This window comes from Hipposideros armiger, unplaced genomic scaffold (assembly GCF_001890085.2).
Source record: "Hipposideros armiger isolate ML-2016 unplaced genomic scaffold, ASM189008v1 scaffold_64, whole genome shotgun sequence".
Lineage (NCBI taxonomy): Eukaryota > Metazoa > Chordata > Mammalia > Chiroptera > Hipposideridae > Hipposideros > Hipposideros armiger.
The window spans coordinates 1,994,878-2,012,274 of NW_017731414.1; the positions used below are offsets into that span (position 1 = coordinate 1,994,878).

At 53.4% G+C, this 17,397-nt stretch overlaps 1 protein-coding gene across 1 annotated transcript in view; it reads left to right on the forward strand.

Annotated features, from left to right (window-relative positions):
- The window catches only part of CRTC1 (CREB regulated transcription coactivator 1), a 60,318-nt gene that overhangs the window by 13,134 nt on the left and 29,787 nt on the right, over positions 1–17,397 (forward strand). The window contains exons 2-3 of the mRNA XM_019641842.1: positions 16,030–16,231; positions 16,991–17,107. Coding sequence (XP_019497387.1) covers positions 16,030–16,231; positions 16,991–17,107 — 319 coding nt within the window. The remainder of the gene's footprint in view (positions 1–16,029; positions 16,232–16,990; positions 17,108–17,397) is intronic.

Below are 17,397 nucleotides of genomic sequence, written 5' to 3' on the forward strand. Positions count from 1 at the left end.
ACCCCCCCTTACCCCCCCACTCCTCCGGCTTTTTGTAGAATGTCATTTAGGGTGTGGTATGTCTGTTTTCTTGTGATGGGGCTAAGGTGGTGCGTTTTTGGCAGGAATCTCACAGAAGTGAAGTGCTAATTTTCTTTATATTTTTTTCTTTTTTTAAATTGTGGTAAAGTATACATAACAAAATTTACCATCTTAACTGTTTTTAAGCGTACACTTCAGTAGCATTAAGTACCTTCACACTGTTGTGCAGCGGTCACCACCATCCATCTCCAGAACTTTTCATCTTGCAAAACTGAAACTGTCCCCATTAAACACTAACTCCCCATCTCCCTCCCCCAGCCACTGGCACCCACCATTCTACTTTCTGTCTCATACAAATGGAATCATACAGTACCTGTCCTTTTGTGTCTGGCTTATTCACTGAGCACAATGTCTTCAAGGTTCATCTGTGTTATAGTAGGTGTCAGAATTTCCTTCCTTTTTAAGAATGCATAATATTCCATTGCATGTATGTATCACATTTTGTTTATCCACCCTACAATGGAAATTTGAGTTGCTTCTACCTTTTGGTTATTGTGAATAATGCTGCTGTGAACATGGATGTACAGATGCTCTTCAGCTTACGGTGGGGATTAAGTTCCAATCAACCCATTGTAAGTTGAAAATACCGTAAGTCAAAATGCATTTAATACACTTAAACATCATAGCTTAGCCTAGCTTACCTTAAATATGCTCAGAATACTTATATTAGTCTACAGTTGGGCAAAATCATTGAGCACAAAGCTTATTTTATAATAAAGTGTTAAGTATTTTATGTAATTTTGGGGGTATTAATTTTGCACCATCATAAAGTCAAAAAATTGTAAGTTGGGGACCATCTGTACAAATATCTGTTTGAATTCCTCCTCTCTCTGTCTCTTTCTTGGTGTATATTTAGGATTGCTGGGTCATATGGTAGTTCTATGTTTAATAGTTCCAGGAATCTCCATACTGTTTTCTATAGCGGCTGCACCGTTTTACATTCCCACCAACAGTTCACAAGGGTTCCAATTTCTCCACATCCTCGCCAACACTTGTTATTTTATGGCTTTTTGTTATTATAGTCATCCTAGTGGGTGTGAGGTGGTATCTCATGGTTTTGATTTGCATTTCCCTGGTGATGAGTGATGTTGAGCATCTTTTCATATCTTCTTTGGAGAAATGTCCAGTCAAGTCCTTTGCCCATTTTTGAGTCAGGTTGTTTATTTTTGTTGTTGAGTTTTAGGAGTTCTGTATGTATTCTGGATATTAATCCCTTATCAGATATAGGGTTTGCAAATATTTTCTCAAGTTCCCTGGGAACGGGGCCTTTTCACTCTGTTGATTGTGTCCTTTGATACACAAATGTTTTTAATTTTGACAAAGTCCAATTTACATATTTTTTCTTTTGTTGACTGTGCTTTTGGTGTCATAGCCAAGAAATCATTGCCAAATCTCATGTTCTGAAGTTTTTCTTTGTTTTTTTTTTCTGAGTTTTATAGCTTTAGCTTTTACAATTTTAGCTACAGTTTTATAGTTTTAACTTTAGGTCTTTGATCCATGTTGAGTTAATTTTATATATGGTGTAAGGTATTGGTCCAATTTCAGGCTTTTCATGTGGAGATCCAATATTCCCAGCACCATTTGTTGAAAAGACTGTCCTTTCCCTGTTGAATGGTCTTGGCACCCTTGTCAAAAATCATTTGGCCATATTCACAAGGGTTTATTTCTGGGCTCTCTGTTCTGTTCCACTGGTCTATATGTCTGTCTGTATGCCAGTACCACAGTGTCTTGATTTCTGTAGCTATGTAGTAAGTTTAGAAATCAGGAAGTGTGAGTCTTCCAACTTTGTTTTTCTTTTTAAAGTTTGTCTTGGCTGTTCAGGGTCCCCTGAGAGTCCATATGAATTTTATAGTGGGTTTTTCTATTTCTGCAAAAATGTTGGGATTTTGATGGGGTTGACTCTGTAGATAGCTTTGGGTCGTGTTGCCATCTTAATAATATGAAGTCCTGCCCTCCTCCCAGCTGTGTGACCGTGGGCAAGCATATAACTGACCTTCTCAGTTTGGAGTTAACTATGTCAGTGCGTGAGGACTGGAACTGCACATAATTGGTGCTGTACAGAGGGAGTTGTGTCTGCTAATTGATCGTCCTGAGGAGCTACTGACTTAGAGAAGAGGCTATGGGAAGGTGGGGCCAAGCCCAGAAGGCTGCCTGGAGAAGAGCTCTGTGGTGGGACAGGAGGTGGGTAGGGAGGGGAAGGGTCTTTGGGAGGAGAGGAATAGTGAGTCTGGAGGCACAGAGGCCTGGAGTGGGGTTGTCTGAGGCATAACTGTGGTTCAGGGTGAATCTGGGTGGGGGCAGGTGGCAAGGGAGGAGAGAAGCGGGGCAGGTGGAAGCCATATTCAGGTGGGCCCCCAAGAACCATGCTGGGGAGCTTGGACATGATCCTGAAGCCAGCTGTGGAGGTCGTGAAGAGGAGACCCAGGATTAGTTTTGAGTTTAGGAAGAGCTTGAGAAAAGATTGGTCATAGGAGCAAGGAGACTAGGTGTGGGAGGTATGGGGCCTGGGGGGGCTCAGGAGCTGTGGCAGAGAGGTGACTGCCAGGCCAGCCACAGTGGGGAGGCCTGAGGGAGGAATGGGGCCACCCCAGGCTTCTGGCTGCGACATGGAGACGGTCTGGTGCTTGTCCGCCAGAGCCAGGAGGATCAGTGCTGCGGGGTAGAGGATTCAGGAAGGACGAGAGCCTGGTTGGGGCTTCTAGATGGAGGAGGGTCCTGTGTGCATCACAGTGTGTTCCGAGGGTGGCTGGTGGCACTCGGGGATTGGTGGCTCACTTGTCATTTGGGGCCTCTCCAAAGGGATGACCATGAGAAGCACAGAGAAACGTGCTTTAAGGAGCTGGGAGGAGGCCCCTTCGTAAGGGCAGCTGTGGGCGCTAGGCTAGAGAGGCATCCCTATTGACACACGTCTGACCAGTGTCCCTTCTGAGCCTGCATGGTGCTTGGAGGTACAGGGGCCGCAGCTGTTTCTGGAGCAGCGGGTGCTGATTTGGCATGGGGGTTCCACATTGAGCCCAGTGGTGCTCTGAGTGAGGTTTGCCCAGGGGGGCAGGAGGAGGTGCACGTGGTGGAGGGCACAGTAGCTGCAAAGGCTTGGCATGGGAGTGATGCACGTGAGAAAGGGGTGCCTAAAGGGACAGCATCCTGGGAAACCTTAGCTTGGCCTCGTGCTCCTGTAGGTACATTGGATTTCTTTCCGAGGGTGGCGGTGGGAAGCCTGCAGGGGCACACAGCCACTGTTGAAAGGGGTGGGTGGGACTATGGGAGCTGAGGAAAGCTGCGGCACCTTTCATAATCATCCAGGGAGGGACTGGATGGGAAGGAGGAAGACACTGGGAGGCAGGATGTCCAGTGCCTATAGCGGGGCGAGAGAGGGACACACAGAATGGGTCTTGGGGCTGGCGAGGGGCTATGTCCACATGAGGCCATGGGCAGGAATTGGGGTGAGCTGGTGAGTCTGTTGAGTGCTGTACGTGTACCCAGGAGTTGTGTGACCTGGGAGCGCACAATCCCTAGGACAAATGAAGTCTCCAGGTTGCATCTACCCTGTGTGGTTCTTACTTATGCCTGGATGGCCACTGAACCATCTACATGTCACATCGGGCCCCATCCTTGAATGCACAGGGTTCAGGGGTCCCATCCCCACCTGCCACGAATGGGCCTTCTGCTTCCTCATGGCCTGCCACCCTGCTGGCCCCTTAGTCCAGCTCCTCCGAGCATGGGGGACCCTGCAAGGGAAGGTGGCTCAGGTCACTCCAGCTTAAATCCTTCCAGTGGCTTCTCATTGCACTCAGAGTGAGGTCCTGCGAGGCTCTGAGCCCTCCTCTCCCCTCATCGCTTACTGGCACTGGTGGATGGCCTGGCCTGGCCCCCTTGTCCCCCTCCATGCTCATCTTCCCCACAGCACGCTCACTGTGACCCCAGGGCCTTTGCACTTGGTGGGCCTCCCGTCTGGAGAGCTCTTCCCAGCTCCAGTGTCACCTCCTTGGCCACCTGCCCCACATCCTCCCCCATTTCCTGCTTGTTTTCTGCACAGCCTCTCACTCAGGAATCCTCAGCCTTAGCCGCTGACCTGGTGCCTGGAGCAACAGGACCTGTTTATGCTACGGGCAAGCACATGAGTGACAGAGCTTGTCCTAGCCAGTGTGGGCCTGTTGGCTTCCTCTGCTGCCTTCTGCCTCGGCGACGGACTCCTTGTGTCCCTTTGTACCCACTTAGGCCTCCTGTCCTGCTGCTCTGGGCTGTGCCCAGTAGACCATCCCTGGAGGGGATCTGTCGGCTCCACTGCCTGAGCCAGACATGCAGAATTTTCTGAGACTGCTGAGGGTGAAAACAGGAGCCATTGTGAGCAGCTGGGCTTCTGGGCTGTGTTGAGCAATCCCCTTCTGTAGGGGCTCTGGATGGGGGTGTCGTGTAGGCTGCCTCCCACTAGGAGCCCCTAGCTCTTGAGCAAGGCCTGTGCCTGCCTGACCTGTCTGCTGACTCCTCTGCCTTTGCTGCTGTCCCCTCCCCCAGGACTTTGCAGGCCTGTCTGTGTTGGGGTGTCTACTCTGGCTGGGGCTGCTAATGGTTAAATGCTGGATAGGCAGCAGTGGATTTCTTTGGGGTTTTGGCTCAGGGCGAGACCTGCATTCCGGACTTCGCTTGGCCTACATGCAGCCTGCTAGCTCTACACCTTCCTGTCCCAGTTGGCCTGCTTCTGCGAGGGGTGGTAGGGGCTTCCTCCCTCCAGGCCTCTGGTCAGGCTACACAGCTGCCGAGCTGGAGTGAGGGGCAGCAGGGACAAGCTGGGCTTGGCGGTCCTGGATCTGTAGCTAGCTGGGTCACGTCAGGGTGCACCGACCCTCTCGGAGCCCAGGCTTGAGCTTGAGGGATGAGGGGATCCATGCCGCCCCCCATGTTTGAGGGGGCAGGGGAGCCGTGGCCCTGAACTGGCTGATAAAAAGTCGCCAGCCAGGAATCCAGGCCCCAAGTTGTTGGCACTTCTAGTGTTTCAGGAGAAGCCAGCCATTCTGATGTTTAAGTTAATTTCAGAAAAAAACATTTTAAAGTTGGCTATCAGTTCGCATTTTTTGAAATACTCTCAGACCTCAGGATGGCCGCAGCTGTGGCCACCACACTCCCGCCTGCCAGGTTGCAGGCTGTGACGTGGGCCCGTGGAACCCAGGCCCTCTGGATTGCAGTGGACAGACAGCTGGGCCGCTCTTGGAATGTGTGCTGGTCTGGTCCGTCCACCCTAGGTTGCCTTGAGAGGGGACATGCGATGGCTGAGAAGCCATGTTGCTGAGGATCTCCAGTCGGCAGGCAGTTCATGTTCTTCTTCTGTGTACACCTGTGGGGTCATGGTGGCTTCCTGGTTAGAGGACACTGTTCTGAAGGCAGGAACACTGTCCTTGGTGACTGTCCCCCACCCACACTGTTGTCCCACCTGTGGGGGCTTGGGAAGGGTCCCCCACCCACCACTGCCCTCCACACTGACGTGCACTTGGCCCTTGGCTAGACCCTCAGAGATACTTTTCATCAGAGTTTTTTATTGTGTAAAATTTACAAAACATAAAATTGATCATTTTAAAGTGTACTTTTTAGTGACATTTAACACATTCATAATGTTGTACAACCATCACCTTTATCTAGTTCCAGAACATTTCCATCATCCCAAAAGCAGACTCTGTCCCCATGAGCGGTCACTCCCCATCTCCTCTCCCCCAGCCCCTGGCAAACACTAATCTGCTTCCTGTCTCTATGGATTTGCCTGTTCTGGGCATATCATATCAGTGGAATGAATCATACACCATGTGGGTTTTTGTGTCTGGCTTCTTTCATGAGCATCATGTTTTCGAGGTTCATCCATGTGTAGCGTGTGTCAAAGCTTCATTCCTTTTATGGCTGAGTAATACTTCATTGTGTGGCTAGACCACATTGTGTTTGTCCTTCATCCATCGATGGACATTTGGGTGGTTTCCACTTTTTTGGCTGCTGCGAACACAAATGTGCAAGCGTTGGTGTGGCTGTAAGTCTTCGTTTCATGGGCTGCGTTTCATGTAATTGTTGAACTTGTTCAGGAACTGTCAACCTCCTGGTGTGTTTCAAATAGGAGCATGACATGAGTAGAGCTTAATAAAGAAAATGAGAGGAAGGAGCTCTTGGCAGCAGTGTGCAGAGAGGGCTTCGGACAGGGGGATCGGGGAGGAGGTTATACTGGGCGTCTCTGTGAGGTGACACAGGCTGGAACCAGGGCCCTGGAGGTCGAGCTTCTGGGACTGGATCACAGAAGCGACAAGGGGTAGAGGGAAAGGGGGACCCGTGGAGAGTCTCTGACGCTGCCCTGCCTGCCCTTCATCTCCTTGGTGCTGCACTTAGGCCTTCCTCCAGCCCGTCCTGGCCACCTCTCTGGCCTGACCTCCTTGTGGTCTCCCCACAGTACCCACCTGCTCAGCCACCTGTGCTGTCATTGGTCTCGTCCCCACAAGCCTGTGGCATCCGCCTTTCCGGGCCCTTGTCCTTGCTTTCTCTTCCCCTGGTTGGGTATAGTCCCTTACAGCGAGCAAAACTCATCCAGGGAAATGTCCATGGTTCGTGTGGGGCCCACCTCGCCAGGTTGGGAATGTGGTCTGAGGGCAGCAAGACAGTCTGAGGGCCCACCTGCCCCATCCCCAGTGGGGTCTTGGGGGCTCAGGGCAGGGCCAGGCAGGCCCAGGATTCCCTGACTATGAAACTGCTTTCAGGGTTATTATGTAACTATGTCTAAAAAATGGAGCATAAAAGTTATTTTGGGTCTGTTGTAATGAGGGCATCTCACTTTTGTCTTATCTTCCCGGGGCCCCTGCCATCCTGGGGGTGGGAGGTAGTGTTGAAGGAGTTGCTCTTGGGAGGCGGTTTCCACACAGAACCCAAGCAAGGCTGGGTGTCAGCCTGTGGATGCCGTGGTCAAAAATCATTTGTTTGGCATTGGCCCAGGGCAGCTGCTGGCAGATCCATCACCCTGTGGTGCCCGGGGTCCCAGAGGCTAGCGGGTGTCAGAAACTTGGCTTGATGTTCTCAAGGTGGCTGGGCGGAGGGAGGCTGGGAGAACATCACAGAAGCAGTGTCTGGGTACCGCTCTCTGTCCTGGCCAAGGGGCCCCTTACTGGGAGGCAGCCCTCCCATTTCTCATGGCTGGCATCCTAGCTGGTGGTTTGTGTTACCCAATTGTGATGAGATTTAAAATTAAACTGCAAAGGATGCTTTTCCTCAGCTACAAGTAGAGACGTGTGCTCGCACACCCAAGAAGCCATGTGTGCACTGAGGGGTGTGTTCAGTCAAGACAGGGAAATGACAAGTTTCGGTTTTTTCTCTCTCCCCACGTACAACACACATGGACACACCCTCCCTATCTCTCCTGCCCCCCTCCCCTCTTCCCGGAGGGCCCAGCCAGAGCTAGGGGTGCCCCTCCATACCCCTGAGTGTGTCAGGCAGACATCTGTGACCCACTGTCCATATGTGAAACCTCACTCCCCAGGCCCCTCCTCTCTGACCTCTCCAGGGCCTCTGCACTTCAAGCCTTCCCCCGCCTTCCCCAGTCCTGTCCAGCTTGGCATCCCTCTCCATGGCCTCCAGGGAGTCCCTCATCCTCACAGAACCCCTCACTGTCCACATCATCAGGTTGGCCTGTTTTGGGGTTCATGTCGGTCTCTGTCCTAGAGCGGACAAACCAGGGTGTCTGGTCTCAGCCCTGAGCCCAGGCAGCTTGGTCACCCCAGTAATGTGGCTCTTCTTATGTTCCAAAGAATTTCTCCCCTGTCAGCTCTCCCACCCCCTGAGTATTCCAGTGCCCAGCCCCACTTGTGGGCATGTGTAGACAGGGGGCAGCCCAGCCTTATCCCAGATCTGCCTTTTCCCGCACAGACCCATCTTGGAGGTGGTCCAGCAGTGGGGACAGCTCCCCTCCATCCACCTCCCACGCTGTGTGCAGTGCCCTTACTCTTCTGGAAGCAGAGGCCCCACCCTGGGCTGATCCCTGCAGTAGTACCAGCTCCCTGCTCTGCTGACCGATGAAGCAGGAACATCTTTGTGCATAAATCTGTGTTTTGGATGATCTCCCTCAGGAGAGCTTCCCAGAAGTGGGATTACTGGGTCAGAGGGCAGGCTCCCAATGGACGTTGCCAAATGGTTCTGAGGACGCTGAGGGCCACCTGCTTCTCAGGGTCCTGGTCGTTTCTGCCGAGGCTGACGTGTGTTGGGCAGGTCCATGTGCTGGCCAGGCATCACCCCTCAGCCCCTGGGTGACAGTGGAGAAAACAGACTTGGGAGGGGAGAGCGCCGCCTGGTGGGCCCAGGAGAAGGCTGGGACCGGAGTTTGGGGGTATTGCCACTGTGGGACAGTTCTTAGCGTGGGACTTGAGGTGACACAGGACGGGGTGACTGTGATGGGTTGAAGAATGCCCCTCCCCTTCCCGCAATTAATGTCCAACCAGTACTTATGAATGGGACTTTGGAAATAGGGTTTTTGCAGATGTCAAGTCAGCATGCAGTCATCCTGTGGGAGGGTGGGCCTTAAATCCAGTGACTACTGTCCTTACAAGAAGACAACAGAGACACACAAGGAGAAGGCCAAGTGAAGATAGGCAGAGATGGGAGTGATGTGTTTACAAGCCCAGGAACACCACGGACTGCTGGCAGCCACCAGAAGCCGATAGAGACGTCTGGGACAGACTCTATCAGAACCTCCAGAGGAACCAGCCCTGCCCACACCCTGGTCTCAGACTTCTGCCCTCCAAAACTGTGAGAGAATAAATTTCTGTTGTTTTAAGCCCCCTGGTTTGTGGTCATTTGTTCTGACAGCCTCAGGATACTCACATAGTGCTGAAGAATAAGGGGTGGACAGAGGGGCTTCAGGGTTAGGGTCCCCCCTGTTACTGAAGAAGCACTTCTCCCCAGTGCCCTGCTACCCTCAAGGCTACCCAGGGGTCAGGAATGTGCACGGTTCTTCCCCCCATCTCTTCTTTTTGTTTCTAGGCAAGGAACTTTATTAACCTTCTTCCAAACTTTATCCCCAGGCTTCCTCAGCTTAATTAGCCACACAGAATGAATTGTGAGCTGCAGTGTCCAAGGGGTTTGAACTTAAAAATACTAGAGATCTCAATCTTATCAGCTTCAGAAGCCAACTAAGTGAGAAGTAGTCCTAGTATAAACAAGCAGCTCCAAGTCCCTTTGTTAAGCCTGAGCTTCTTTAGCAGTTCATTCAGTTCTGTTTGATTCACTCTTAGAAGCCCCTCTGGCCACAAGCCCTCCAGCCCCTTGGCCTCCCCAGAACCTCCTGCCAGGCCAGGCCCAGCAGCCCCTGAGGAGGCTGGAAGAGTTTCCTGAGGTTACAGAGGAAACTGGGTGCCCTTGGCCATTTGGACAACCATGCTGTGTGCAGGGTCAGCCGCCTGCCTCGGGGGACACTGGCTACCAGTGAGCATGCTCAGCCATGCTGTGAGAACCTGGCACCCAGACAGATGGAGGAGGGGTGGTGCTCATCACCCTGTGTCATGTAGGGCGGCTAGCCTCCTCTCCTGTGGACACCATGACATGGAACCAGGGGTAGCAGATAGCTGAAATGTAAAAAGCCCCCTGTCAGTCTGAGGCCGTCTATGAGCTCCACCAGATGAAGGGAGAAGTTGGCCTGCGCCTCCAGTTGATCCTGCTGGTGTGTCTGGGCTTTGCCTTCCGGCCATGTGTGGACCCTGCAAAGCATGGCCCCTGCTTCCCACTCCGGGTCCCTCACACCTCTCTCATACCTGCCAGGGCTTGTACAGGGCAGGGGTGGGTGAGCGAACACTGGACCCTCCCGGCCTGCCACATAGCCTCCTGAGGACCCGACAGTGACGTGCTGTGGCCCCAAGGTCAGCACGTAGATGAGGGGGTGGGTGGAAATTGCACACTATTTACAGCATCCCATCCCAGCCTTGTGGGTGCGGTGCCCTGATACACGCCAGAAGAAGGTGTGCAGCCAGGCTGAGCTTGGTGCCCAGTAAGGCCCCACGTTCCCATTGCTCCACCCAGTGCACTCAGAACCTTGGGGTGGGGTTGGCATAGGATTGGGGAGGGAGTCCCCTAGGACCTTCCAGGGAGGCGTGTCTTGGGGACAGGCCCTTTGGCGGCTCCTAGGGTACCACGACCGCCACCTTCTCACCCCACCTGGCAATTCCACTGTGGGGTCACCAGCCCTTGAGTCTCTGGTTGGGTGTTCGATGCTCTCATGCTGTCCTGGTCTGGGCTCCAGCATTGCCCTCCCTGCAGCTCTGCAGTGATCGCCCATCAGAACTGGCTTGGTCTCATTGTCTTCCCTCCTTCCTGGGCCTCCACTTACGCCTGGACTCTTACTAGCTCATTCTTCACCCTGGAGTGTCAGCTTGAGGGTCCTTGTCATTAGTTCTTCTCAACTGTCCCGTCTCAGTGTCTTAAGACAACAGAACTGTATTCCCTCTCAGATCTGGAGACTAGAAGCACGAGATCAGAGTGTGGGCAAAGTTGGATCCTTCTGGGGGCCCTGGGGGTCCCAGGCCTCACTCCTGGCTTTTCAGGGCTGCTAGCAACCCTTGGGTTTCCATGTCTTGTGATTGCATCACCCAGATCTCTGCCTCCATCCCCGTCTATCTCTGTCCTTTTATAAGGACAATAGTCACTGGATTTAGGGACCTCTCTAAATCCAGGATGACCTTATCTCAAGAGCCTTAACTAATTATATCTGCAAAAACACTTTTAAATAAGATCACATTCTGAGGTTCTGAGTGGGCATGAATTTTTGAGGACACTGGTCAGACCAGCACAGGGGCTAAGCTAATTCACCCACTTCTTCCCGCTCTGTCCTTGCAGTGCTTTCCAGGCACTCCCACCCATCCCCCAGCCCATGGCACCAGTGAGCAGGTACATCACTTTACATTTGGGGATGTAATTCTGGAAATGCTGCCCACAATTTCTGCCCATCTTGTCTCGGCCACCCGACAGCCCCAGGGAAGCACATACCACTTGTCACCCCCACCTCACAGAGTCTCAGGCTCTCCATGGCCAGGCCCAGAGAAAGCCCCTCCCCACAGGCCACCCTGCATCCTGGGGGCTCCTGCCTGGTGAGTCCAGGGGTCCCTGGTTCTGGCTGGCTGTGAGGCAACTCTGAGCTTCCCAATTCTAGATATAGCTATGGATGGTCACTTCCTGGGGTGGGCACTGGAGCCAGAGGTGTCCACAGAGGCCCGATGAGCAGCGTCCTGGTCGTCAGGTAGTGCTGGCCCACCAGACAGACACAGGCAGGCAACATATCCCAGAGAGGATGCCGTAAACTGAATTGTGTCCCCAAATTCACATGTGGAGTCCCCATTGTGACTGTATGTGGAGATGGGGCCTGCGAGGAGGTGATTAAGGTGAAATCAGGTTATATGGATGAGATCCTGATCTGATAGAACAGGTGCCCTTATGAGAAGAGGAAGAGGAGAGAATTTTTTCTGCACACATTCAAGGAAAGGCCACATGAGGACATGGCGAGAAGGCGGCCATCTGCAACCTTACTAGAACCCCACCCTGCCTGCACCCTGGTCTTGGACTCCTAGCCTCCAGAACCATGAGAAATAAGTCTATTGTTTAAGCCACCCAGCCTGTGGTACTTTGTTACGGTATCTTGAGCTAAGACAGGGTTATTTTGGAAGTAGGGATCAGAGAGGGCTTCCTGAGGAGGTAATCAATGAGCTGAGACCCAAGTGATGAGAAGGAGCTACATGAAAGGTTCCAGAAAAGGGCGGGGTGGGTGCAAGAGCCCAGAGGCAGAAGGCAGGGCCTTGTGGGCTGCCAGTGTGAAGTTGAGGGGGCCTGGGTTACCTCAGGGCAAGTCAGTCGCCCCTCAGTGCCTCAGTTTCCCCACTTGTAAAGCAGAGGTGAAGCCAGGTCACCCCCCACAGAGCTGCTGCGAGGCCCCACTCAGGGTGGGCGCCTGGCTGGCTGGCAGGGCTGGGGTCTCATTCTCCAGGAGAGAGGCCCCCGTGAGCCAGCTGTGCTGCGCTTAGATCCCGAGGGACCCTTCACACATACCAGCCGGAAGATTTGTGCTCAACAACCGCACCAACAGGGAAACAAACGTGCTCCCAGCAGACCCTCTGATTCAGCCGGGGCCGAGAACTTGGCAGGAGCCACAGAACCTGATTAAAGGCATTCCAAGGCGCGCTCAGTGTTTGTGTATCTGGTTCTGTATTTACACTTTGGGAACGAGCTAGGAGGCAGCTGGGGAGTGTCTCAGTCAGCTGGGGGGCCGGGTGACTCAGTCTGGAATCCGTGCTCGGCCACACGCCTGTGACGCTTTCATTCATTCCCTCATTCATTCATTATTCCCTCCCTTGCTCAGCAGATGTGTAATGAGAAACTCCAGTGTCCCAACCACACTTCCGGGGTTTAGCCAGACTCTCCTCACCATGGAGCCCTCAGACAGCATGGGGGCTGGTCGTGAGATAGGACTGGAGCAGCAACAATATTAATAAGAATTAACTCAAAATTGGACAAAGACCTAAATATAGGAGCTAAATCTATAAAACTCCTAGAAAGAAGCATAGGTGTAACTAACTCTTTCTGGCCTTGGATTAGGCAATGGATTTTTAGATATGACACTAGAAGCACAAGTAACAAAAGAAAAACAGATTAATTGAACTCTCAAAAATTTTTGTGCATCAAAGACTATCGAGAAAATAAAAACTCACAGAATGGGAGAAAATATTTGCACACCATATAGCTGATAAGTGATTAATATCCAGAATATATAAGGAACTTTTATGACTCAACAGGAAAAAAACAAACAATTCAGTTTAAAAATGGGCAAAGGATTTGACAGACGTGTCTCCAAAGATGATATACAAATGGCCAAGAAGCCATGAAAATGTGCTTAATATCACTAGTCACCAGGGAAAAGTGCAAATCAAACCCACAAGGAGATATCATGTCACACCCATCAGGAAGGCTACTATCAAAACAACAGAAACCAAAAAGTATGGTTGAGGATGTGGAAAAATTAGAATCCTCATGTATTGCTGGTGGGAATGTAAAGTGGTGCAGCCCACTGTGGAAAATAATACAGCCATTCCTTAAAAAAATTAAATATAGAGTTATATGACCTAGCCATTCCACTCCTAGGGATATACCTAGAGATATGAAAATAGGAACTCAAACAGATACTTGTATACCCATGTCCACACCATCACTATTCCCAACTGCTAAAAGGTGGAAACAACCCAAATGTCCCATCAGTAGATGAAGGATAAATACAATGTGGTCCATTTACACTGTGGAACATTATTCAGCCATGAAAAGGAGTGAAGCACTGACACTACAATGTGGAAAACATCATGGTGAGTGAAAGAAGCCAGACAAAAAGGCCACAGTGTGTGAGTCCATCTATATTAAATGTGCAGAACAGGCAAATCTGTAGAGACAAAGGAGATTAGTGATTGTTCGGGCTGGGGAAGCGGGATGGGGAGTGACTGCTAATGGAGACAGGGTTTCCCTTTGGGGTGACGGAAATGTTCTGGAACTAGATAGAGGTGATGGTTGCACAACATTGTGAATGTACTAGAATCCACTGACTTGTACATGTTAAATGGTTTGTTTCATGTTACATGAATTTTGCTTCGATAAAAAAGAAGAAAAGTTTTAAAAGAGAGAGAAAAGCTGTTTCCAGCCTTCCCAGCTGGCACCTGCAGGCACAGGTTTTGGGAAACCCCAAAGCCTGGGTTTCCAATCTTTTCTAGAGTGGGTAGGGGAGGCGTGAGGAGAGAGAGCACGGTCCATGGACACATGGCATGGATTTCACTGTTGTCTGTTGTAGCCGTGGGGTGGGGGTTGGGGAGTCCCCAGTCAGAGCTGATGGCCTGTGGCCCTCTTGTCCCTGGAATGACTCTGCCCAGGGTGTTCAATGCCATCCTCCGTGGCCTCAGTTCAATGTCGACAGCCATACATATGTCACTTCAACTGAGTAATGCAGGGGGCCCGGTGTGGGAAATGGAGTCCAGGAGGGGCTGTGTGCCCTCCTCAAACTCACCATCTGCTGCTCGAGCTGAGAACCGGGGGGACTCTTGGGGCCAAGCATGGAAGGGAACCTGGAGGTACTCAGCCAGACAAACTGGATGCATGCCCACAGAGCAGTGGCCTCAGAAAACCCATGGCAGTTCCACAGACTTAGAATTAGATCCTTTCAGGGGTTCTTGGGGGGCTCCCCAGACATACCCCTGTAGCTGCTGGGACAATTGGAGACCCCAGCAAACCTCCAGTCTCTCCCTCCTTGAGATACCCCCAAGGTGGCTCAGGTCCCAGTCAGTGCTTGGTCCCAGAAGTGTTGTGTGCTCAAGCTGGCAAGGGGACAGCGTGTGCTCTCCGCCTCCCTCTCATGGGTGGTTCTCAGGTTGAGCCCCGGGCTGGAGCACATGCTGCCTCTGTACTTGGACAGCTGTCTGTTCCTTGGGCCTCAGTTTCCCTGAGGTCAGGGGCAGGGGTCCCATGTGGGCACTGGAGAAACACGGTCCCTGCCTGGGATCCTGAGTGTATCCAGCTCTTGTTCCTGCACTCACAAGTCACCCGTTGTCACTTGTTACCCATGTGTGCCAAGCTCCTCCATTGTGCCAGAGTCCTCATGGAGCCGACAGTCTGATGGGAGGAAACAGGCAGATCGCGGTCGGGTGGTTTTGGACAGTGAGCTGCAGAGGAGGTGACTCCGAGGGGGTGAGGTGCTCAGTGCTGGGCTAGCCCAATGTGAAGAGCCTCCTGGAGGAGGGAGCACCAGTGCGAAGGTCTCAAGGCAGTAACCCTCTCAGTTGGTGGAGCCCAGGGAGAGCAGAGAGCCAGACCAAGCAGCCTTCATGGCGGAGGGGAAACAGGCCTGCTTGGCTCACTGGGCTTTTTCCTGGCCCCTGGCCTGACCCTGCTTTGCAGGACAGCTCAGCCTTCAGCATGTCTGCCCCCCTTAATCTCATTAGAAGGCCAGCCAGTTGCCATGGCAGTTGCTGACGGGCCTGACCAAGGCTGGCTTGTCTAGAGAGCAAGGCCTGGGAGGGGCTGACAGGTGAGGGTGTTAACAGCATCCTGTGCCTGGGTCCCTGAGAACTGGGGCTGTGTCCATCACACCACGTCTTCCCAGGGCCACTGGCCCCTGTTCCCTGGCCTTGTGGCCCCCACTCCTCCCAGCCCCGTGGATGCTGCCAGGATGGGGGGATGTGCCCAGCAGGAGCTTGGGCACTGACAGAGGCTGGGGATGCACACTGTGTCAGGCCACCCCACCCCTGCAGGGTCCTGTCAGTAGGGCAAGGCCCAGGGAGAAGCCCCAGGACTCTGCAGGGGAGTGGACGTCAGGCAGGGACAAGGGAAAAGGACTTTATGTAGGGCGGGACTTGTCGCTGGATGTGTCAGGGGGTGGGGGGCCCTGCCTGGAAACGAGGGGCCCGGGAGTAGGGCAAGGAAATGGGAGGGGAAACTGAGTGTCAGAAGGGGGCTGTGGCCCTCTGGAGCCACATGCCACTTGAGAGGTAGAAGCAGTGCATACTCCTGCCACGTGGCTCAGACACAAAGAGGGCGTGGGGCGGGTCTAGGGCCCAGGCAGAGGTGGGGGCCCTGGCCTGTTTTGTCCCTCATGACTGTGGGGAGGGACACAGTGGAGTGTTCATGTCAGAGACAGACCCTGGGCTGGGCCCCGAAGATGCTGAGAACCACTCAGGAAGGAACGAAGCAAGGTCAGCCTCCCTCCCGGCTCCACACAGCTCTCAGGAAACAGCTGTTTACCTGGGTGAGGTGCTCCGCCCAGTGGGCAGGCGGCCAGTTCTCCGACTTCACTTCCCCTCTGGTGTCCGAGGCCCCCCAGGAAGCTGGGCCGGCTTGAGGGAACAGGCGGTATGGGCGGCCAGCTGGCGGAGGCTGCCAGGAGCTGTTTGTGAGGGAACATGAGCGGCCTTGTTGTGTACACAGAGTCGACCCTAGCAACCACCCCAGCCCTGGGAGCGGACGCCACCCCTCCCCGCATGCCCGGCCACCACCCCTCAGTCAGGACACCTACCTCCCACAGTGGTGTTATGGGCTATGGGTGGTGCTGCGTGGTTCAGGGCTTCTGCCGTTGTTCCCAAAAAGCGGAATTGGCTGCTTGAGAGAGAAGAGGAAGATCCCAGGCCAGGTACGAGGCAGCCGTGGCCAGTCACGGAGCTCCAGGCTCCTGCTTCTGAGGCCTGGCCCAGCAGGAAGAGTCCCTGTTTGAGTGATGGGTGGAAGACTGTGCAGGGATATGGCCAGCCCAGATGAGGGACATCCACTGGGCCCAGTCCCAGTGCATGTATGTGTGGTGGGGGGACAGGTAGAAGGAATTTGGGGCCATGGGCAGGACCCTGAACTCAGGTGGGGTCTGGCAGACCTGCTCATCCTGTGTGTGCTGCCGGAGAAATCCACATCCTGCACTTTGAAAGCCAGCGCTACTCTTCTGAGCCAGCCCCTCCAATTCAGGCCATTGGAAAGAAGATTTCTCTTGTGTCCGGGCGTCAATTCGCAGCCTCTGGCCCTAAAGCTGGAACGCAGCCTTTGGCTGCAATGAGAAATGGCTCCCCTGGGTAGGTGAGGGGCCTCCTCCTCAGGCTGCAGGCTCTAGGCCTGCACCATACTCTTGCTCATTCACAAACATGTCAGCCAGCAAGGAAGGCTCCCCCAAGTTCACGGAGTCCTGGAGAGGGCCTGCCAGGGCACCTTGATTTTGCTGTTTTGGGTGGAGAGACACCCGGCTCCTTCCAAAATCTGAGTAATCATGGAGCCTCACACCTTTTGCGACTGGTGTCACTGACCCTACTGCTTGGGTTCCTTCTGGGCCCTTGGGGATGGCACCCTGCAGTTTGGGCTTGGGAGGACCCCCTAGCCCCCACTGTAGCTGCCGGTTTCTCTCTTGCAGCTCCAGCTCCAGAAGTCGCAGTACCTGCAACTGGGCCCAAGCCGCGGCCAGTATTACGGCGGGTCCCTGCCCAATGTGAACCAGATTGGAAGTGGCACTGTGGATCTGCCTTTCCAGGTAAGCCCCCCACCACCCTCTTCTCCCACTGCCTCTCTCAGGGAGCTTCCCCTAGCCTCCCACCTGGAGTGCATCCACTCTGGGCAGGCGTGCGTGTGTGATGGCTGCTGTGGACAGCTAGGGTCAGCAGACAATTGCCGCAACCCTCCCGCCCCACCCCCGCCTACTCCTTTCCTGCTCCCGGGATGGGATGGCTTGGCCAGGCCTCGCCCAGATCGCCCCCCCCCCCCCCCCCCCGCCAGTCCCCTGTCAGCAGACCTTGCAGCAAGGCCCCAGTCTGGCCACAAGTG